General features: G+C 49.4%; 2 protein-coding genes across 3 annotated transcripts in view; both read right to left on the bottom strand.

The window, feature by feature from the left end:
• The window catches only part of Fam83d (family with sequence similarity 83 member D), a 19,230-nt gene extending 5,125 nt beyond the window's left edge, over positions 1-14,105 (bottom strand). Inside the window, exons 1-2 of the mRNA XM_031372595.1 lie at positions 13,416-14,105; positions 1,657-1,824 (exon numbers count right to left, since the gene is read on the bottom strand). Of these exons, the coding sequence (XP_031228455.1) occupies positions 1,657-1,824; positions 13,416-13,889 (642 nt within the window). The 5' untranslated portion in view covers positions 13,890-14,105. The remainder of the gene's footprint in view (positions 1-1,656; positions 1,825-13,415) is intronic.
• A 1,647-nt stretch (positions 14,106-15,752) lies between these two features.
• Ppp1r16b (protein phosphatase 1 regulatory subunit 16B) overlaps positions 15,753-22,995 on the bottom strand; it is a 97,661-nt gene continuing 90,418 nt past the window's right edge. For both annotated transcript variants that reach the window (XM_031372593.1, XM_031372594.1), the window contains exon 11: positions 15,753-20,468. In XM_031372593.1, coding sequence (XP_031228453.1) covers positions 19,959-20,468 — 510 coding nt within the window. In that variant the 3' untranslated portion in view covers positions 15,753-19,958. The remainder of the gene's footprint in view (positions 20,469-22,995) is intronic.

Below are 22,995 nucleotides of genomic sequence, written 5' to 3'. Positions count from 1 at the left end.
CTGCTGAGTCTCAACCTAATTACCAAAGAGCACCTTGAAATTATACCCTGACACCTTCCACGCTTCCACAAGAGCAGCCATGGCCTAGATGCCTGGCTGGGTGGCAGTGCTCTGTACAGAGCCCAAGTGGCATTTTCCCTGAGTCCTCCTAGCTCACTGACTGCTGGATCACACGGCTGTTTCAATTCAGTCTGGAAGGTTCAATCCTACCTCAATTGTGAATTTGCTTTGTGGCACAAAAGGCAAGGTGGTAAATAATCTAACTGTGCCCAGTCCTCGGTTTGCTCATTAGAGAAAACAGCCAGCAGACTCTCTGAAGGACAGGCCACTGAGATGAAATTCTGTAAACCACCCTGCTTGTTTACAAGGTACTATACAATCAGAGCCTCTCGTTAGAGGCTCGGAGTGGCAAGAACCCTGGCTCCTGCTGACCATGCCATTCCTCATGCCAAGCACCTGGCAGCATGAGGGTAAGGCAGGTTCTGGCTTCAGAAGTTGCTCCATTCTTTAAACATGAATTCTGTAACAAATGTCTCTCTTTCCTCATTCCCAAAGAGACTAAGACAACTCTGGCCTTATACCAAGATACCTGAATTATTTTCATACCTAGAGAAAGACATAACGTCTGGTTCTGTCCTGAGAAGGAAGCAGCAGTAGGTGATAGCGACTAAGAGGAAGACAAGCAGAGTCAAAGCCAGAGTGTGCTGTAGCTGTGGACTCCTGGGCTCTCCATCTCACCATTTCCTGACCCAAAGCATCAGGACCACTATGACAGGGACATCATGAGAGTTAGTGATGTCACACTTGTCAGAGCAGTGGGCACTACCAGGGACAGAACAAGAGCTCCAAAATGGCCACTTTTAGCAAAAAGTGGAGCCCCCTGGTGCCACCAAGCGTTGGCTTGGCTATGGGCAGTCCTGTACTCACTCTGAGAAGCCTGACAGCCATTTTACTTTTTCTTATCAATGGCCTAATGGAGATATAAATCATATATCACATAATTCACCCACTTAATGTACAAATCTGTACTAGTTACAGATGTACAGAACCATTTGCACAATTATAGAATTTTCTCATTGCCTCTAAAACAAACAAGCAAGCAAGCAAAGAGCCTGAACCCCTTTAGTTACAAAACCACCCATCCCTCTATCACATGTCCACAAACCCGATGCTAACTTACCTTCTCTCTGCGGAGGACCTTGCTCTGGGCTTCCGCATACATAGACTCATACTGCATATGATCATTTGTATATAGCTTCCTGCACTTACTACAGTGTTTCCAGGGTTACCCATGTGATGGCATGTGTCAGTAGTTCAGTCCCTATGAAGGGTGAATAATATTCTGTTGTTCTGAACAGACAGTGAATTGTCTATCCACTTACTAGCTGACGAGACTTCCAGCACCTATAAACAAGTGTGTGCTTTCATTCCTCTGGGTAGTTACCTAGGAATTTCTGCAAGGTCATGGGTGGCGGTCATTTTCTGGGAGACTTCAGTATCCTCACTTGTTATTGGGGAGCCCATCACCGCTAGCACCAGCAGCAGCAGCAGCAGCAGCACCAGCACATCCAGCAGCACCAGCACAAGCACACTGTAGATCATGGGTACTCTCCCACGTTACCGACAGTGAGGAGATAGAAATGGTGTCCCACAAACCTTTTCCTGCTCAGGATGAACTTTCAGATCCATGCACATGTCCAAAAAGTGGGAGAGCAGAGCCTGATCCAGAAGGATGTACACAGCCACCCCCCGTTTCCTACAGATCTCCTGCAGGTCTCGGAAGATGTCGATGTCAGAGAAAACGTCCATTACCACAGCAATCACCTATGATATGAGGCAGAAGGAAAAGTAAGGAACTCTACACCCCATCTTCAAAGACACTCTCTTCTTCAGTAGTATCCCCCACCATTAGCTCTTTTCCACCCCCAAAGACACCTGGGCACCCAGGACTGACAAGTCCTGGCCTGGCCCAGCTAACTCACTCACCTATCCCGCACTGGCAAGCTTGTCACTTAACTTCTGTGCCACCGCTAAACCCTACTCTCCAGGGTCAATTTGGACTAGCAAGCTGTCTGTACCAACACACTGGAATCTCAGTCACACTGCTTTCCCAGTCTGGCTTCAGTTTCCTGTCTGTAAAGTTGATAAATAAAATCTTGGGGCTGGCGAGATGGTTCAGCTAGCAAAGGCACTTGCTACCAACCAGATAACCTATGTTCAATCCCCAGAACTCGCATGGTGGAAGGAGAAAACCAACTCCTGCAAGCTATCCCTCCGACTTCATATGTATGTCATAGCACATGTGTACCACACATAAATACATACATGTAAAGAGGACGATCTCCCCAGGGGATTCTCTCTGAAGCCCCCTTTGGCTATTAATATTCAAGTCCAGGTTTTTTTGTTTTTTTGAGACAGGGTTTCTCTGTATAGCCCTGGCTGTCCTGGAACTCACTCTGTAGACCAGGCTGGCCTTGAACTCAGAAATCCGCCTGCCTCTGCCTCCCAAGTGCTGGGATTAAAGACGTGTGCCATGCGCCACCACCGCCCGGCAAGTCCACGGTTTTTTGACTATTGTCTGATTCTGGATTATGGTCTCTGAGTATTTTCACCCTGTTTTAGAAAGACTCCATCCATTACCAGCTCAGTGCCTGAAATGATCAGACGAGGCTCACAGCACCCCACCCCATTCTCTGTTCCCAACATCAAGTATTCTCCACCAGTCAGGATAAGAACATGGAAATATTACCTCAAGATTATGCCCTTCAGCTCAGCTTTGTTCTTTCTTCTCCCCAGCAGTGTGTGCCCCTGATACAAACTGATTTTCTACACTCAGCCCAGACCACAACTAAAAGCCAGTGTTCACCCATGCATCCATGGGCAAAGTGTGAATGTCTGCTTGCTAAGATACAAAACGGGCCTGCAGTGAAACCTAAACAACTGCACAGATGCAGGGTCAAAGAGACCATTGGTGTCTGCCCAACCACTCGGTCACTTGTGTCACAAGGGAGATGCTGGCAGCCCCCAGCTTCCTTCCTTCCTTTACAGAAGCTATTACAGCTGGCAGCAGAGCCTCATCGCCTGCTTCAAGGGCCCTCAGGAATTCCAGGCAGGGAGGCAGGGCTATAAAAACATCCAGGCTTAGAACAAGTCCCTACAGATCGAGTCAGGAAGCCAGTATTTGGGAGCTGTTTTGCAATTGGGAGTGGTCAGGGCTTCTCCATCCCCCAACTTCAACAGTAAAAAATCCCTTGTCTCTGAATCACATTAACCCCTCTGCTGAGAATTACAACTGCTTCTCAGTCTCGATGCCCTTCTTCTACTGAAGGATTCAATTGGATCCTCCAAAGGAAGGATTCATCTCCATGGCGGAGACCTCGAGACAGTAACTGACAGGATTGTACCCCTTCAGCATCTGTAGGGTTAGAAACAAATCCTGAAGCCAGTTATTGGGTGGTGACATCTTCAGAAGCCTATAGGCCCTGATGAATTTCACATGTTGTTTTGAGAGTTGTGACTTGTTCACTTGGGGCCTGTGACAGGGTTTAAAGGCAAAAGCCAGGACAGGAGCTCAGCATGGCGTTTGTTAGCTGTGTTGACTGGGTGCTTTACCTCTCTCAGCCATGGTTTCCTTCCCCTCTTGAAGGCAGGGATAACAGCAGAGTGGTGGGACTGCTGAGCTGGTTGAGGGAGAGCAAATCTGGAGCGGGCTTGACTCAGTTAGGTATCTCGTGCCTCTGAGTCCAAGGCAGGCAGACCTGCACTGGACAGAGATGGCTACTCAGGGCTGACAGCATCTGGACGAGGAAAGCAAAACGAGGCATACATGTTCTGCAGGGAGCAGTAAGTCAGCTAGCTGCCTTGTAAGAGGAGGCAACAGAGAGAGGAGGGAGGCTTCTTCAGAGAGGTAAACAGAAGAGCAGAACCACAGATAAGATAAGGAGCCCGGCCTGATTGCACAGATTTGTAATCTCTGCTCCCTGGGACAAGAGGCCATGGGAGAAGTGAAGGGCCCTCTGACAGGAAACCACATGATGACAGAAGTGGCTGGGAAAGACAAGGTGCATACCAGTGTGGCTGGAAAGGGAGCCAGGGATGTGACTGGCAATGAGAGACGTATAAGATGGTAGAAGGCTATGGAATCCACGTCAGCCCTTCTTGCCCACACTGCCTGCATAGGAAGAGTATACAGAGAGATGACTCCAGAAGAGACAATGCTGCAGCAGAGACCTGAACCTACTTCCTCTAACCCAGGACTGAGAATCTCCAGGTCAGCAACCCACTAGGGGACGGGGACCTTTGCAGCTAACAGACGTCTGCAGATATTTTGGAGGAGTAGGGAATGAAAGAAGAAAAGTCCTAGCCAGGAGCTAGGAGGGTACAGGGGAGCAAATGGAGCCATGGGAGAGCCAGCAATGGGCACAGGGCCACAGAAAGGCATACAAGCTGGTGAGAGGCCTTCGAGCCTGGCTCTCCAGCGTGCACTTGAGGACTGGAATAGAGCTCCTGGAGGAAGGGAAGAGACACCTGTGCAGGCCTGCTGGTCTCTCTGATGGTCTGCAGAACCCCTGTGAGCTACATACAGCTAGCTGATGGGCTAGTCAAAGGAGAAAGGAGGAGAAGCCAAGAGATGCAGAGTGATGGGCAATGAACACACCCTAGGGGCTACTCAAGCAGGGACTAGGAACCCAGCCCAGTTAGTTGGCAGAGCTGGAAAAGGCCACCAGAGGCAGAACGGGAGCAGGGCCCAGAGCACAAAGGCTTGCCAAAGAGTTCTGATTGCCCAATTAATAAAACAGGTGTAGGAACAACACCTGCGGTGGCTGATGAGTAGTTATTTGCAGTTTGGGTCATGTACCTTTGATTTTAAAGCCTCAACCTTCCACAGACTAACTAGGAAGGCCTGCCTCACTCGGGGGGTCTGAGGGCTGAGTCTCCCGCATCCAGCACACTCTCCTTTCTTACTTCACTCAGGGGGTCTGAGGGGGAAGGAATGGTTTATTCTCCCGTGTCTCCTGCATCCAGCACACTTCCTTTCTTACTAAAGTAGGGCCCCCAGAAGACTTGCCTCATCTATCTGGAGACCAGCGCAGGGAGGCTGCTCTCCTTCCTTCAAGGCCTGCCCTCCCTAGACTCTCGTGCCTACTCCCTCAGCCCTGCCCTCATAGCCAAGCCCTACAGCTGGAGCAGGCCTGCAGCCTGTCACCTCTTAGGAAGGACAGTCCTTTACAGAACTGGCTGACCTAGCCTCAGTTTCACCAAGCCGGTCCTGCTTTCCAGGTGGACACATCCTCTTGGGAAAGTGAGCATTTTCACAGCAAAAGTTAAGCTCATTAGTGTGTGTCGCTTCCCCAGGATTTCCAGGCTGATATGAAAATCTGTTATTTGGGTGTCAGGTTCTAGGTTGCAGAGAACAGTGGTCATGGCAAAGTCCCTCCCTTGGCTGGACAGCTCATGCTTCAGAGTGCTGAGTCACAGCACAGAAAGGCAGCACAGATGCCTGTCACTGAGCCCACTCTCCCTTTAGGGGTGCCCACCCCACAAAGTACCCATAGCTACTCTAGGCACTATCTTCTCTCAGGCTGGGCTGCATGGAGCTGGCCCCTTCTTTCCAGGTTAGAAGTACGGTGACCAAAAAGAGTCTATTATTACAGGGTCAGACCTATCTGCTAGATACCCATGAGAGGAAGCATCCAGCAGCCAGAAGCTGGGGGAGAGGGGCATCCATACTACACTACCAGTGTTTCCTCAAGCCACATCTGGAGGGGTCACCCACGTGCCCAGTCTCCTATGTTCAGCTTCAGTGGCAAACCATAAGTCTACCATCAGTTCCTTAATAGAAACCCTTGCTGATTTTCAGCAAGGGCTCCTTGCCCACAAGTGGGAAGGGCAGAGATCACAAGTTTCTGTCTTCTGACAGAGCAGAGCGGAGAGCCTGTTTCATTACACATTAGGCAGAACTGGAATCTCTGCCACTTGCCACTTAGCCCAAAAGCTCAAAAAGACCTCTAGAGATTTTAAAGTCGCATTAACCATCATGCCCAGTTTACAAACTTGGAAGGGCTAGAAAATGGGGTTAAGGGACACACTTAAGTAAAGGGCTGAAATGTGGACTGTGTCTGTGTGCCTCCAAAGCCCAACATAAGAAATGTGCTGAGCTAATATTGTTATGGAAAAGTCTAATGTGGGTCTCATAATTTTTAAGAACTTGCTGAGAGGATCAGTAAAGTATCCCACAAAGCCCATGGGCTCAAGTCCACCATGAAGGACAACTTCTGACAACACGATTACTGCCTGTCATGGAATCTCATAACACCCAGCATGCTGGGCGCCCTCTCTTCTGTAGTTCTGCTGACAGAGCCAGAGCTAGATTGAACAGGGACCTTGTGACATGTTGGGTTGTACTGGCTTCTAGAATGTGCACATAATACCACCCACCCCATACCCTTTGGTGATTCAGCCAGTGAGAAAACCCTCAGTGGCAGCTACGATAGTTATATTCTTAGTCTCCACTCTGCCACTATCCCTGTATGAGACACGTAAGCTGAGGTTTGGTGTCCTTCAAACAAGGCCTGCCTGCTGCCACACAGCCCTCAAACAGGCTGCTCGACCTCTGACCAGGCACATGCATGGCCTTAAGGGGCCACTCAAGGCCAGTCGATCCTGTTCTCATTCTAGCAGGAAGCACATGTCAATCACCCCTTTCCTGCGTGCCTCAATTTCCCTCCCTTCCTACCCAGAGTCATAAAGGCAGATTAGGTGAATGCTTGGAATTCTGCCAAAGCCTTGTATTATGTGTCAGCCTAGAAGACTGGCCATTGAATCCCTATGCTGAGCACGTCGTCAATCACCTATAGACTTTTCTTGCTAAAACCATCAAGCGTACCATTTACCCCAGTGTGTTTCATGGGTTTTTGTTTGTTTGTTTGTTTTTTGTTGTTGTTGTTTTGGGTTTTTTTTTTTTTTGAGACAGGTCTTGGTATTAGCCCAGGCTAATCTCAAATTGAAGACTCAAATTCCTGCTTCAGTCTCCAAAATGCTAATTACAGGCAGGAGCCACCACTTGTTACATATTTTAATGGGAATAAAACTGCCCATTGATTTCTTAAGAAAAAATTCTTTGAAACTACATTGATGTAGTCTTCTGAACAAGAGAATGTAAATTTCCAGAGTGAAATTAAAGTTTTTAGCAGTTTCTCCTAATGCCGCAGCAGGAGGAACAGTGGGACAATGATGCAGCCTTCTTGCGGGGAGGGGAGTGAGTTTTAAGTGTTTAACTATGCAAAGCATTCTCCTGTTCCAGAATACAATCTATAAAACAAGGTATGTCCCCTCCTGTTTTCCTTTCCTCTTCTCTCAGGGTAATAAATCACTCCATGGTTTGGCTTTGGGTTATTTTTCCACTGTTAGGATAAACAAGTTCATGTGGGAATATGCAATATCACATGTTCACATCTATGCAGTATCCTATGTCCATATCTATGCAGTATCATACATTCACATCTATGCAATATCCTATGTTCCATTCTATGCAGAATCATACATTCACATCCATGCAGCATCATACCTTCACATCTATGCAGTATCATACGTTCACATCCATGCAGCATCATACCTTCACATCCATGCAGTATCATACGTTCACATCCATTCGTAGATAGAAGGCTGGACAGTGACACACTCTGCACAGTGTTGTCCATGAGAACCTTCTGAGATGACAGGAATTAAGGTTTAAATTTAGCTTTAATTAATACAAACGTAAATGACCGCGTGTACTTAAGCATGGGCACTTGCTATTCTGGACGCTCTGAATCAGAGCTTGCCCTCATGTCTTGAGAGTCCTGGGGTCCTCCATGGCATACACATACTAATTTCTTCCCCAGTCCTCTACTATGACATGAGTTCTTTCTGGGCCTTTGGTAGGAGCTACCACAATCGGTATGCCTCCAGTCCTGTGTTTGCCAGTGTTTCTGTGGAGCAGCCTCAGGAGGGTTACAACCAGGTCAATGGAGAATACAGCAGAAACTCTCCCCTCTAGAGGCTGCTATCATTTACACCAGGACCTTGTTTGCTTGTTCTTTTCAAGACACATTCCTACTGCATACATAGCTCAGGCTAACCTCCAATTCTGGATCCTGCTGTCTCGGTCCCTCAAGAGCTAGGATAACAGGCATGTCCCGCTAGACCAGCACATCAAGGCCTCTTAAAGCCAGTATACTCACTGTATTCTGATTGTTTGGTCTTTGCTTTTTCCGAGAGAAAATGAACCTGCATATAGGGATGGTTCAGAGAATGATCCTGCAGCTTCTTCCCTACTGTCTGAGGCTTACTGAAAACAATAAGGAAATTCAGGCATGGTGGCATGCAGGAGGTAAGCGAATTTCTGTGGGTTCAAGGCCAGCCTGGTCTACAGGAAGAGTTCCAGGCTAGTCGGGGCTACATAGTGAGACCCTGTCTCAAACACCCCTCCCAAAATTAATAAGAATAAACAAATGAAATGGTAGATAGAAGAATAGAGGGGGAACTATGGAGGCACTGTTTCGTGGTGACATCCAATACATCCAGTGTTGTTCATCCATAGCACCTCTCCAAGCTTTTTCTCCAAGAGAACAGAAATTCTGACTACTAAGCAGTAACTCCTTGTTTTTCCCTCTGCAGACAAGATTTGAAGGTCATAACTACTTGGAGGAGAGAAGTGCTAAGAGTGTGTAGAGCATGGGGACAGAGATGCTCAGAGTCTCACAGTGAACAGGACAGTGTCGTCAGGACAAAGAACCATCCACTCCAAATGCCACTGGTGAAGTTGAGAAACCCTGTCGGGCTGATGTGGGCATCTGGAACAGGAACTGATCCCATAGCACAGATTCTATCGTAACACAGGGGAGGGTTGAGCAAGCTAAGGAGAGCTCAGTCCTTCAAAATATCCTCATATGTGCCTCCAACAGATTCCTCGGTTACTATCTGTCCTGGCTGGACTCTTTCACGATGCAAAGAGAGGCACCACTAACGCACTTTTCATCAGAAGGATGACCAAAGGTGTGCTCGCCACAAAACTGGCCTCTTCGGAACAAACGGATATAAGGAACAGCAGCTGGGAAGAACAAGTGTGAGAAGTGTGAAATCTCCAGGCAGAATGAGCTTGGCCTATGAACTCCCACCCAGAAGCCGGGATATCATAGTGTCTCACTGCAGGGGAGGCTGAGGCAGGAGGATCTCAAGTTCAACTGGACTACACATCAAAACCATCTCAAAATGAGGGACTTGGGGAGAGAAAGCAGGGAGGGGGCAGGAAGAACAACCAGCACCCAGGGACAAGCACATCAGAAGCACCTGACCAGGGCCACCTCCGGGCAGGGCCACAGCCCCACCAAGTACTAAGTGGCAGAAAGAATCATCTAAACCACTTAGTTTCTCTTCCTACCTCTCCATTCTCCTCCCCCTCCCCAAAACATGAGGCTGAATGAAAAGGGCATGACGGGTCTCCACAAAAAATACTGAGCACCTACTATGTGTCAGCTGCCCAGGGAGGTTCCATGTAGCCAGAGCTGCAGAAAACACCCATCCCAGAGCCATCCATTCAGAAAGATAATCCTAACACTTGGCAAACACCCCTGGTATCCTATGCTGTATGCTGATGATAAAAACCTGGGTATCTAGGCTCCTTCCAGATCCACCACAGAGAATCTAGGCTGGTGCACAGATCTCCTTACTGAGGGCAAGTAAAGTTATGGGGAATATAAGCCACGAGATCCAACTCCACTCAGTGCCGCCTGGTCCCCACCTCTGGGCTCACTACATGGGACACCCCCCACCCCGCCCCAGGGGGATTCAAATTTCCTTCAGCACCCACTAGATTTCTTTGTTTCAGATACTAGAAATAGCTGGTCTGTCTTGCCAGGCAAAATGCATGGTAATTTATAAAATCTAAACAGCAGGGACCTACGACGTTGTCTTGAGGTCATGAGCCACCTTCCCCACGTAAAGGTCTCTGCTTCTTTGATTCTTCTTCTTAAAACAGGCCACCCTATTCTTTTTACAATTAAAAAAAAAGCCAAGCAAGCACTGATTGATTGATTGACTGATTGATTGACTGACTGACTGATACATAGCATGCTCATAGCTCCACTGCTCACAGTAGAGACAAGCACCTATGCCTGCCTGCTCAAGTGTCTCCTCAGCCCAGGCAGCTCTTGCTATCATTACTGCTTTCCTGTTTATAAGATATGCAGCACGGGGATCCAATGTCCATATCTTTGGGAAACTGTTTAAAACCTTCAGCCGCTGGGAAGCAGGGAGGCGGTGGAGAGGAAGATCAACTGTGGGCCCACTGTCTGGCAAGGAGGCACATCCCCAACCCTCAAGAAGCTGAGGGAGGAGGCTAGTGCGTTCGACGGAAAAACCAAGCGAGCAAGCGCGGTGCTGGCCCTGGAGCCAGGCACACACTGAACCCAGCTCTGCCTCACAATGCTCAACAAGCTACCTGACCTAGATGCGTCCTTAAGTGCGGCTTCCTCTGGCCTTGGGAGGACTGTGGGGTAACCTGGGTAAAGAACTCAATTAGAGCCCCAAATGTTTGCCATCACCATACAGATCAGGCATCTGGAAACACCTGACACATGAACTGTCACAGTCTTCCCTGGCATGAGCAATGCCAGAGTGACACAGCCTCCCAGACACCCATGAGCATCTTCACAGGTGGCAGCGTTTGACAGCCAGCAAATTAGTCCTCTGATCCCTCTCTGTAGTTCATCCTCTTCCACCCGGGGGCAGGACACTTCTCCCACAGGGCTCACACACAGCACTGTAGTTAGTGGGGATTCTCAGGGTCTGCCTTGGGTAAAGTCCCGGCTCCATCATCCCTAGGGCCAACCTAGCTTCTCTGCGCCTCAGTTCATCCACTGTAAAGTGGACAGAATAATCACAACAAATTCAAGGTTACTGAAGATACTATCTGGCAAAGAGAAAGCATTGCCTGTCTGTCTGTCTGTTTGTTTGTTTGTTTGAGACAATCCCCTTCCCCTCCACATCACTTTTGTTGGCCTGGAATTTGCCACTTAGACCAAGCTAGCCTCAAACTCAGAGATCTGCCTGCGTCTGCCTGCTGGGATTAAAGGCGGTTCGAAAATAATGTTTATTGGCTCATTTTTTTTCTCTTAAAAGCAGGAGATGGTCTCATGCCCCAAATTAAACCTAACTCATATACACAACACTCCTCTGCCACCTAATTCCTTATTTTCCTTCCTGTATTCCAGTGTAGTCGCATCACTGCCTACACAGGCTAGCAAGTCTCCACTGTAGCCAGAGGCACGTGCCTATAATCCCAGCACTCGCAGGTAGAGCCTGGCTTTCTCTATGGGAACTGAGGAGACAGAGCTATCGGCCTCTTTCACTTGTTTCCTTTCCCTCTGTCCCCTTTGTGTGTGTTCGAACCCAGCACCTCCAGCATGTTAAGGTCCATCTTGCCACAGAGCTCCACCTCCAGCCTTCAGTCTTCCTCATTGTTCATATAGCTTCCTCCCTTGCCTTTCCACTCTAGTCCATCATGTCTCAAATGCAAGGAACTCTGCCTAAAACTGTCTTCCTGCCCACCCTGCCTTAATCCAGACTCTTTGCTCTTACAAGGAGATCTCTGGCCTCCTTGCCACCTCAGCCCTCGTAAACCTAAACTCCTTCACGTCAGACTTACTGCTAGGGACCCCACTCTGATCGTCTTTTCCACTTTTGGTTCCTATCCTCTCGATAGATTCGCTAGTTCCATTTTTCCTTCTGGGTCCAACTCAGTCACTGCCACTCCAGATTTTCTTCTAGGCCCTTCCTCATTACCTGTGTCACTCTTCTCATCCCCAGTCCCTCACAAATGAAGGAGAACCACACCCCCTCCCCTGTGGCCCCAGCCCTGCCAGTGTGACAAATGGGGAGGCTCTGTGTAAGTATGCGGTTTGGCATAAATACTAAAAAACGCTCATTGGATTTAAAGGAACACGCCACCAGCTTTCTCAGTAGGAAAGCCCAGCCTCCAGGGACAGGGATCTAGGAGAGGTGTAAAGGAAATCGTGCAGAGGAAAGCAGGAGACGATACCCAGTGGTGTTTTTCAGATTGCAAGAAAGATAGGGAAGTCTCTGCTGCAGCCCTGATCCCTTTTAAGGCAAGTTTTTCTTCTGACCTTTAGCTCTAGTGCCCTTCACCCAAGGTGAGCAAAAAGACCCACCCCTCTGCCCTTCCTGGAGACCAGCTCTTTCCTTTTCAAGGTGTCCCGAGTGCTCAAGTTCTCCTCCCAGAGGGGAGCTTTGGGCATGCACCCTTAGTCCACAATTTTGCCTCTTCCAAAAGCTCTATAAGTTTTGTACTGAACCCACAAGTAAAACATTTTCAGCATCAAATGGACCCACAACCCACACAAAGCTCCACAAGGTTAACACTAATCCAGCCACAGCCATAACGTTCCTGAACAGCAAAACCCTTGGTCACCTAAACACTGATCGTCAAAGTCCTGCCAGTCAGGAACAGAACCAGTACGGGAACACTGGCTTCGGCACTAGGAAGGCAGAGGCAGGAGGACTGCCTGAAATTGGAGCTAGTTGAGTTCCGGGTAAGCCTGGGCTACAGTGACCTTGTTTTGAAGAGAGGAAAGCAAAAAACAAAAGACAAAAACAGAACACAAGCTTGCTCCTAGACTTGGTCAGGTCAACCTGATCCGACCAGGCCCTACTAAGTCTTGACATGGTCTGAGCCTTTGCCTGTCAAGTTCCGGGCACAGCCATAAAGTCTGTGAACTGAGCAGTGTTCACCACCAGCATGCAAACTTGTAGCCACACCCTCCCAAGTGTAGCCCTCTTTCTCCCTGACCCCACTACTGTAGTTTCTCTATGGCAGGCCAGACTCTCTACCCCACACCAGGCCACTCGGGCAGTCCGACACTAGCTAAGATAAAAACCCATTGTAAATAGTTGCTTATCTAATGCACAAGTATTTGCATTTTGGATCAAGGCGACCTGGAACAGTCCCAGGCATTGTAGGTTAAACATATCTCCCACCAGACTCACTGAAGGGAAAGGGTTGAACTGACTGCTCGAATTTATCAGTCTACAACATTAAGACCCGTGGAAAAGTGGCAATTACAGATCTCCCAATGCTATTGGGGTATCATCTTTTGAGTAAAGCTAAGCTTTTTACTTAAAAGCTCCTGAAAGTGGGATCTAGTGTCAGCTAACATCCCTGGAATTCTGCAATCCACTTTTGGTCTGAACTAACAATCGCCCTGCCCCCAGGGGGACTAATAACAGGAGTTGGAACTACGACTCGATTCAATTTTCTGAAGGCCGATGCTCCTCCCCTACTCGCTGCCAAGGTGGCCAGGGATCCGGTGGTGAAGTTGTCACGTAGGCGAGTGGGGAGACTCCGGGGGCCCGCTCACCTCTCGGGCAGAGCGCAGCTGCTGGCGCAGCGCATCCTTGCAGCCGTACGGGCCTCCGGCGCCCGCGCCGCGGGGCTGGAAATGAGCCTCGACGCGCGTGGCACCGCGGTAGGCACCCCGGTAGAAGGAGGGCCAGCCGAGCTCCAACGCCGGTGGTTCCAGGTCCGACTGCTCCGGAAAGTAGGTGCCGGACGAGCAGTCGTGAGAGGAGCCGAACGAGTCCTCGGCTACCGCCGCGCCATCCTCGCCCGGCCGCTCCGCGGCGCCCAGAACCTCGCGCACCTCGTCGGCGTTGAGGAAGCGGCCCAGCCGCTCGCGCCGTAGGAAGGTGGCCCAGGCGTCGGGGCCACCGGCCAGCAGCTGCTCGAGAGCCAGGCGCCGCGCCTCGCTGAACAGCTCCGTGGGGTTAGGCGGTCCGCACGGAGACAGGCAAGCCACGGGAAGGTCGTCCAACAGCTCGATGCGAGCAGCCATGGCGGTGCCCAGAACGGATCCACTTGACTGTGGTGGTCGCCTGAGATTTTTTATAGGCACCTTTGAATCAAACCAGCCCGCTCTATTGGCTCGCCGCCCCGCCCCAGAAACCCCATTGGCTGTCTGTCTCCTGTGCGCACCAAAGGCTCCGCCCCCTCATCGCTATTGGTTGCTCCTGAGGCAGGACCCGCCCACCTTCTGCTCTCACTGCTGGACGGCTGAGCGGAATTTAAATCTGACTTTACCCCGCCCTAGCGGCTCCAGAACCATGCCAACCCGGAACAGAGCCCCGCGCTGTCCGAGCACGCCCCCTGCCGGCTGCCCCACAACGTGGCGCTTCAAGGACCCGGCCTAGGGGTAAGACTTGCTCCTGGACATGCATATTTTGGTGTAATCAACCTCATTGCTATTCCACCCTGCATCTAATCATTAATTTATTCATCAAGACAGAGAAAAAGAAAGAGAGAGAGGGAGAGGGAGAGGGAGAGGGAAAGAGGGAGGGGGGAGAGAGGGGGATGGAGGAGGGGAGGGGAGAAGGGAGGAGAGGGAAGGAGAGTGGAGGGGAAGGGAAGGGGGGAGGGGAAGAGACAGAGAGACAGAGACAGAGATAGAGCTTGGAGTGATGGTTTAGCAGTTAAGAGCACTTCCAGAGGATCTGGGTTTAGTGATGTCTACTTGGTAGGCCCTAACTACCTATAATAGTTCCAGGGAATCTGATGCCCTTTCTGGTATCCACGGATACTTGTATGCACACGTGGTGTACAAACAGACACATTAAATAAATAAAAATAAATAAATCTCTTTTTTCCCAGTGGTGCAGAGCTAGGGATGGTGGCACACTCCTAGCAAATGGGAGGTTGGGGTAGGAGAATCTGGAGTTCAAAGCCTTCTTATGTTGTGTAGCAAATTCAAGCCGATCCTAAGTTACAGAAGACCTTGCAAACATATATATACATATACACACATATATATGCATATACATGTACATCTATATACTAATCCACTGTGGTACCCACTTCTTCGCTTAAAGCTCTCTCCCCCACCCCTCACATCTTATAGCCAAGGATGACCTTGACTTTCTAATCCCCTGCCTCCACCTCTGTAAACTTAAAGCAAATCAGTAGACCTCTGTAAACTTAAAGCAAATCAGTACCGCTGTGAGGATACCCTCTCCCCCTCTCCATCCTTCCCTGGTCTCAGGGAAGCTTTTCAAGCCCAAAGGCAAGAGCTTCGTGTGTTCCCACTCTGGCATCCAGTATGCAGAAGGCTACCTTCCTCTATCAAATCAAGACCAGTTCTTGCATGTAATAAGGACAGGGGCCAGGCCTGGGGCTGTACAGCCACACAGTGTGTCTTTGCCTCTGTTTCCTGGGTTAAAAGCAAGGATAATCAGAGCTTTATCCATGATCCCATTGAGTGACGCAGAGCATTGCTCTCCACTATAAGCTAAATGAAAAAGCCCAGAGAGGAACATGGGAAGGCCCAGGACAAGCCAGTGTGTTCCGAGTGTGGAACAGAGGAAGGGGGCACCCTGATAACATAAATATGTCACCAATCAAACTGTAATCAACCTGCTGCTATAGGATATCACGTGATTTCCAAGGGAATATTTGATAGACTAAAGCCTGACAACTAACCACGTATCTTTCCTTAAATTCATAAGTTTTCTCACCCCTAACTCCCAGTCTAGAAACCCCTTCAGTTCCACCTATGTATCCCCAAAGCTCCCCTGCCTTGGGGACCTCCTAGGAGAGCCTTCTGGGTGCAAGCATGTCTGGGAGCCTCCCTGGCTTGTCTCTTGTGGAACTCAAACCAGCCCCATGCAGACGAGGGCACAGCAGTAACCACAGTCAGGCCAACAGGTGTTATTAAAAGGAATTTAATAATCTTAATTAAAAATCCATAACAGCGAATTCTGTCACAGGCCTTGGCAGCTGGAGGGAACTCCAGAGGCACAGGCCCCTTGGTGATAATGGTCAGACCCCATCTTGGAGGCATGGAGCTACTTCAATACAATATCAAAGATCCATGAGAATATTTTTTTAAAAAAAGTTTTAAATATATTAGACTCTTTTGATTGCCATTTTTTACACAAAGCTGCTGATACAGTATACAGAGTTTTAACTTTTTTCACATAAAATACATTTTTTTTTTCTTAAGTGTTCTCTGTACATCAGTGGCTTCTGGTCTGGTGAATTATTGCGGAGGGCTGGGCATCTGCAGACTTATCCTGGGTGTGCAGAGCCAGGCTCCGCACAGTGGCATTTGAAGTGCCCATGAGAAGCAGGCCCTCTGGCCAACAAGGGAGAGGTCTCGGGCTTTCTAGAAAAGTGGTAGGTCACTTCAGTGGAGCTGCCGGCCCTGGCCATATGACCCCTGGCTTTTCTGTGCCCTGGGGAAGAAGGGGATATCACCAGGCTACAAATAACAAGAGTTCAGACAGTCCTGACATCACATAAGGATGGGCCCTCTGGAAAATATCCTGCTTTGGGAGAGCAGGTAGGAGAGAACACCCAGGACCAGAGAGTATCGAACACTAAGAACCAGGAGTCTCCCATTGTTACAAAGCTAGACTGTGTTAACCCAACCCAGAGGCCATATTTTTATGTTTTATTTGGTTTTTTTGAGACAGGGTTTCTCCGTGTAGCCCTGGCTGGCCTGGAACTCAGAAATGTGCCACATGCCTCTGCCTCCTTTGTGCTGGGATTAAAGGTGTGTGCCACTAGACCTGGCTGAGGGCCACACTCTGGCAAGCTTTCCAAACATCTAAAAGTTAATCAAATAGTGCAGAGAAGCTTCATTAATGCTGCATATTTGATAAAGAATTATATCCCCAAAGTCTTCAGTAGACCTGGGTTTAGGATTCATTCCAATTCCCTGAGCTACTGGCCAGAAATTCACAATCTGGTGATAGCTACCAATTTCTAATAGTTTGGGGGAGCGTAAGGTGGGTGCAAAGAACCACAGCTCACAGGGAACTGCAGCACACCTGGTTTGCAAATAGATGTCTTCAGTAGGAGTGAGCCATCTGGTCAACCTCGACAGGCTCCCCCATTGACAGCCCTTGGATCCATACCTTCCAGGGAGAAAGGATGACACACATGGAAATGTTTAATATTGGTGGTATAGGGGAGAAGAATGTATGATTCATGAGCAAAACACGAGCAGGCGGGCTGTAAATGCTACGGATGATTTTGACAGCAAATTGCAGACTTCCAGTTCTTCTAGGCACTGACCTTAGACTGCTGTTATATTGTTATATGGATGCTAGCCTGAAGGCTACCTCTGAAGGTTCTAGATAGACCAGTATGGTGTCTGCCTGGCACCTGAGATCTAGCCTCTGCACTTAGTGGCAAATGTTATCTAGGTGTGGACAGAAAGCTGTGTCCCACCTAAAGAGATTCACACTCTAAGAACTGCAGGTGCTGCAAAGCACAGGGGCGCTGGTCTGGGATGGAGGCACTCCAATTAGAATAATGGATGAGTCTGGGGATGCCTACAGTCCTCAAGAGATCAAAGTCTTCACTGCCTGGCTAGTCCATTATCTGCTGAAACTAACAGCACATCTGGTGTGTCTCAGCACCTCAATACATCACATGAGCGGATGGGTGGGTGGCCCTGGCTCATGTGCTGGAGACTGTTCCTCATCGTGGCTCTCAATATTCCAAAGAGTCACAAAGTGCCCTGGGGACCTGGAGCCTGAACAGGGAACATTTGTTTATCCCTGGTGGAAAACATGAACAAACGCTTATGAACCCACACTGTTTGGGACTAGCTTCCATGGAGGAGGCAGCTGAGTTTCCCACCCCTCAGGTAGAAAAGAATGGCCCAGGAGGCAGGAAGAAGTGCTAGGTGTGGAGGAGAAATGGCCTGAATGGCTCAGAGAAGGCAATAAATGCCTTCATTCTCTGGCCCCTGAGCAAAGAGCTCAGAAACCCTGGGCAGCTGACTCCTAGGAGTATATAGCTGGCTGCCTGGGAAACTGCCCACCTTGTGGTTAAAGTCATCTCCAGAGGGCACTTCCGTGTCTGTCAGGGCTAAAAGTTTAAAGCCACAAGTGCGTGTTTTGATCATCTCCTCTTTCAGCCATGGGCTACAGAGCCTAGCTGAGGCCCCAGGGATTCCAGAAACTGTCTTTAGTCTCCTATAGTATCCCACTACTCCAGATTCCATCTGTCCTGGAGTTGGGGTGGGGATGACCTAGTGTTGTGCACCTCCTTCTGCATCCAGCAGCCTCCAGGGTGCTTGCTGGCCCACACTCCTGGTTTAAATAAAGCATTTTCCCAATCTAGTCAGGTCCTGATTCATCTCTAGTCTACTGAGGTCCTAAAGCCACAGTGGAGACAGAGACCAACAAAGGGCAAGCCTAACTACTAAGGGTATATGGCATAGGGGGCCATAAAGAAGTGGGTATCTGTCCCATACATCCGAATGATATAGGGACCCTCTCGGGGCTCTAAGGAGGTAGTTTGAGAACAAAGAAAAAGAGCACAGAGCAAGGAACAAACTCGTAGCTTGCCAGTTGCCCCAGAAGGTTTTGCTGGAGCCAGTGTGTCGCACTCAAGGTACGGAACACAATTTCAAGGGGTTTGTGGGAAAGCGTGGTCGTGATGCGGTACGGGCTTCCTTCTCCAGCATCAAGAAGACAAGGGCAGCAAAGCTGTACAGCTGGGACGACAGCCAACTCCAGCCACGCCACGCTCTCCTGAATGCAGCAGAGGACAGTGGCTGTGGGCACCTCAGGTTGCAGCTTTGGGCATTACCACTCCAGGAAAAGCAGGCTGGGAGCTTTGAGACCTCCAGGCAAGAGCCGACAAGTGGCGCTTGGCAAACATGTTTTAGATAGCATGACAGAAAAGGCAAAGCTTGGGTGGGGCGTGGGCCTGAGGATCCACTCTGCAGACTCAACCGTGTAAGGTGGGAGGGTGGGGTGCAAGCCTCAACTGCTCAATGTGGTGGCTCAGGCTGAGAAGGGTAGGCTGAGATGGGCTGGACCAAAACAGCATGAAAGCCACGAAGACCAGCTAAAGATGCTGTTCTATCAACATTAATCACAGCCTTCTCAGCAATGTGCTCACCTTTTCCCTGGGAGCCTCCCACCCCAACAGAAGCTCCTGATGAACTTCATTTCTCAAATACCAGACAATAAAGCCCAACTGTGACACTATCTTGGGAGAAGGCAAATTCAGTTGCCTCCCACCTGGAATCTTACAGCCTCAAAGGATGCTTTTACCAAACGCAGTTTGGAAAATACCAGTGTGCTGCACCTTACCCAACTCCTGTGCTTCCACCGAAGGCCAAAGCAAGATTTGGTTTCTTCTAAGCATAGATGGCCTGGCTTTCCAGCTTGACCTTTGAACAGTTTCCCACCTTCCTACTGACATGTATATAAGAACAGCTCTCAGCAAGGTTGTGGGGAGCAGGCCTGGACCCACTAACCTGATCCATATGGATTCCTGGCTTCCCTGAACCCATAGGACTTCCTGTCTCTGCTAGGTGTGACAGTGACCCAGCCTGGTATGACTTCAGAGCTGTGGGTCTCAGCTGAGCAGGCCTATCCCCAATGGAAGCCAGTTGGCAGTGGAGCCAACACTGTCTTGAACTCATTCTTCTGGGGATAACCTACAATTTCTCAGCTCCATCTGCTTCCCAAGAGCTCAGGTGTAGCATTCTCACACACTAAATTGACCGTGTGTGTGTGTGTGTGTGTGTGTGTGTGTGTGTGTGTGTGTGTGTGTGTGTAGGGGGGGTGTTATTCCTCATCCTAAGAAACCTTTAGTTTCAAGTACAGAACTGAGATCCCAAGCCACCCTTCCTGAATCAGACTGCAGAGTGTGTCGGCCCACTATACTTCAGATGCAGGCATTGAGTGAGGCAAGAAAGCAGCACAGAAGGGACTGGAGATGCAATGGGCAGCTGGGCATGAGGTAAGGTCAGCATTCCTCTGGAAAGCAGATCCCACCTCTCCCCGGCTGCCCCGACACCTCCCCAGCCAGGGCTGCTGGACTGACTGGCTTTGGACTCCAGGGGCCCCTCTCCGAGGCAGCTCTCTCCTCCAGTTCACAGACACTAGGAGATCCGGCAGCAGCCGTGAACTTTCTCCTCCATCTCCTCCATGGGGGCCTTGAACTTCAGGAGCGGGGGATCTCCGCTGGTGACTGTATAGTACACCGAGGTCCCGTTGCTGCTGTAGGGGGAAGTTCTGCCTCCAATCAAGGGGGCCTTGCCTTCACTGTTGCTCTCCCCTGACCTGGCCACACTGCTGCCCAGGTGGGTGCTTAAGAAGGGGTGGCTGAGCAGCTTGGCTGCGGCCCTCTGCCTCTTCAGCTCCAGGAGCGTTTGGGGGCTCTGCTCCTTGAAGCCGCTCCAGGGTGGGGGGACATCGGCCACGCCGGGGTTGCCATAGGCCATGCTGTAGTCAGGCATCTCGTGCATCTTCCATATGTCCCCATTGGCCAGTGCATACTGGTAGGTGCTGACAGGAGCCCGGAGGCCATTCTCCACAGGCCCATCCAGTTCTCCCCGGGAGATCTTGGTAGAGAATTCTGAGAGCAGCACAGGCTTCTCCAGCCTGGGGTTCTGGGGGAGGAGAGGACAGCATCAGTATCACTGTTCCACTAGAGGGTCTGTACCCACCGGCTCCCTGCACCTCTGCTGAGGGACATGAGTGCTGCCACCCAATCTCTATCTGTTTCTCTACTTCTATGTAGCTCTGGGGCATCGGGCTGTGTGTTCTGGTAGGGCAGACCAATGCCTACCCCACCCCCAAGGCTGAAGTAATGAGCATATTTTATAGCCAACGTCCTGGAACCAGAGTTCATAGAAATGGAATCAGTGGAACTCAACTTCAAAACTTTAGCTAGAACAACTGGGAAGACGTTTCTGAAAGAACTGCAATTGGTAAAATGTCGTAAGCTACGCCCTGAGGAAGCACAGGGTCAAAGGTGCATTCTCTGCTCGTAAGAGAAGCTGACATCAAGGAAGGCTGGACACAGAGAGACTGACCTCATGGTGCATTCTGAACTCCTAGTTCCTGCTAGGACCAGACCTTTTCAGTTAGATGAGCCAATAAATTCCCCTTTTGTGTGTGCATACGTATAAGTCAGTTTTAGTTAGCCCACTCCTTAGTCAATTGTAGCCCTTCCCCCTCTATTCCCAGAACATCTCCTCTTCACACCTAGGGGTCCTATACATTTCAACAGTCCTTGGATAATAAGAGCTTGAAATGGAGCTAATGTCCGGAAACTATAAACAAAAATGTAGAAACAGCTGGTATTAGCAAAGATGGAACCCATTGCAAAGTCACCACGAACAAACTCATGAGACATGAGTCTGGAAAATTGTTGATGACACATATGACAAGAAAGAGAATAGCTTCCTAAATATAAAAGAATCAGTTTCAAGGATTGTAGAGATAGCTCAGGAATGGAGGCACAAACCTGTAATCCCAGGACTTAGAAGGCTAAGGCAGGAGGATTATGGGATCAAGGCTTGTGTTACAGAGCAAAGCCGTGTCTTAACACACACACACACACACACACACACAGAGAGAGAGAGAGAGAGAGAGAGAGAGAGAGAGAGAGAGAGAATATTTCACACAGATAGAAACACAAAACTGAGAGAGTTTTCCTCTTTCTCAGCTTTATATGGCACTAGGTGTTAGAAGTCATCTGTTAAAAGCAATAGGGGGATGTGTAGATTATACACAGGCACGACCCCATTTACACAGGAACTTGAGCATCTGAAGATTTTGGTGTCTGAGGAAAGTTAAATCCTGAAACCAAGCCCCCCACGAATACTGAACAACTGCAGGTAATGCCACTTTAAAAGGCTACAGATTAGACAATTTCAGCTCCGTGGCCTTCTGAAAGAGGAAAACTCTGGAAGTATAAGATTATTAACAAAACACACACACACACACACACACACACACACAGAGAGAGAGAGACAGAGAGAGACAGAGAGAGAAAGACAGAGAGACATAGACAGAGAGAGACAGAGAGACAGAGACAGAGAGACAGAGACGAGAGAGACAGAGAGAGAGAGACAGAGACAGAGAGACATAGACAGAGAGAGACAGAGAGACAGAGAGACAGAGAGAGAGAGAGAGTTGCCCCTCAGATTCTACTTTGCTGCCATTTTACATTCCTGTACTGAATTGTACTGTCACCAATGGGCTCAGGTGGGACACTGAGGATCGTCTGGGACAGTGAAAGCCCCTTGTGTGATACTATGTCAGTGGAGTCTGCCAGGCAGTGGTGGGGAGTCTGCCAGGCAGTGGTGGCGCACGCCTTTAATCCCAGCACTTGGGAGGCAGATTTCTGAGTTCAAGGCCAGCCAGGTCTACAGAGTGAGTTCCAAGACAGCCAGGGCTATACAGAGAAACCCTGTCTTGTAAAACAAACAAACAAACAAACAAAACAAAATAAAACAAAAAACAGTGGAGTCCACCTATGGTCCAACACAGAGTTAAGTCTATTGTGATGTGTCCATAAGTCCTGGCTCAGCAGCGGCAGCATATGCAGCACAGCACACGAATGCAAATGGTTATGAAATAGAACCTGAGGGCAATTTTCCACCTATTTAATATTGTATGTGTGTGTGTTTGGTATGTGTAGGTGTATGCGCATATGTGTGTGTATTGAGACCAGGGGTTTGTCTGTCTGTCTGCCTGTCTCTCCACCCCCCACCATGTGTGTGTGTGTGTGTGCGCGCGTGCGCGTGTGTGTGTGTGTGTGTGTGTGTGTGTGTGTGTGTGTGTGTGTGTATGTATTGAAACCAGAGGTCGGTCGGTACGTCTGTCTGTCTCTCTCTACTCTCTCTTTCTCTCTCTCTCTCTCTCTCTGTGTATGTGTATATTGAAACCAGAGGGGGGGTGTGGTGCGTGTATGTGTTTGTGTGTGAGGGGGTGCACACGCACGTGTGTGTGTGTGTGTGTGTGTGTGTGTGTGTGTGTGTGTGTACTGAGATCAGAGGTCTCTCCCTGAAGCTGAGGCTCACCAGGTCACCTATACGGACCAACCAGAAAGCCCAAGGGCTTCTCCTATCTCCATCTCCCAGGCACTAGGATTATAGATGTGTATAGCATTGAGTCTGACTTCTTTTT

Source organism: Mastomys coucha, unplaced genomic scaffold (genome assembly GCF_008632895.1).
Source record: "Mastomys coucha isolate ucsf_1 unplaced genomic scaffold, UCSF_Mcou_1 pScaffold15, whole genome shotgun sequence".
Classification (NCBI taxonomy): Eukaryota; Metazoa; Chordata; class Mammalia; order Rodentia; family Muridae; genus Mastomys; species Mastomys coucha.
This window is presented reverse-complemented; position numbering and strand designations above follow the sequence as displayed.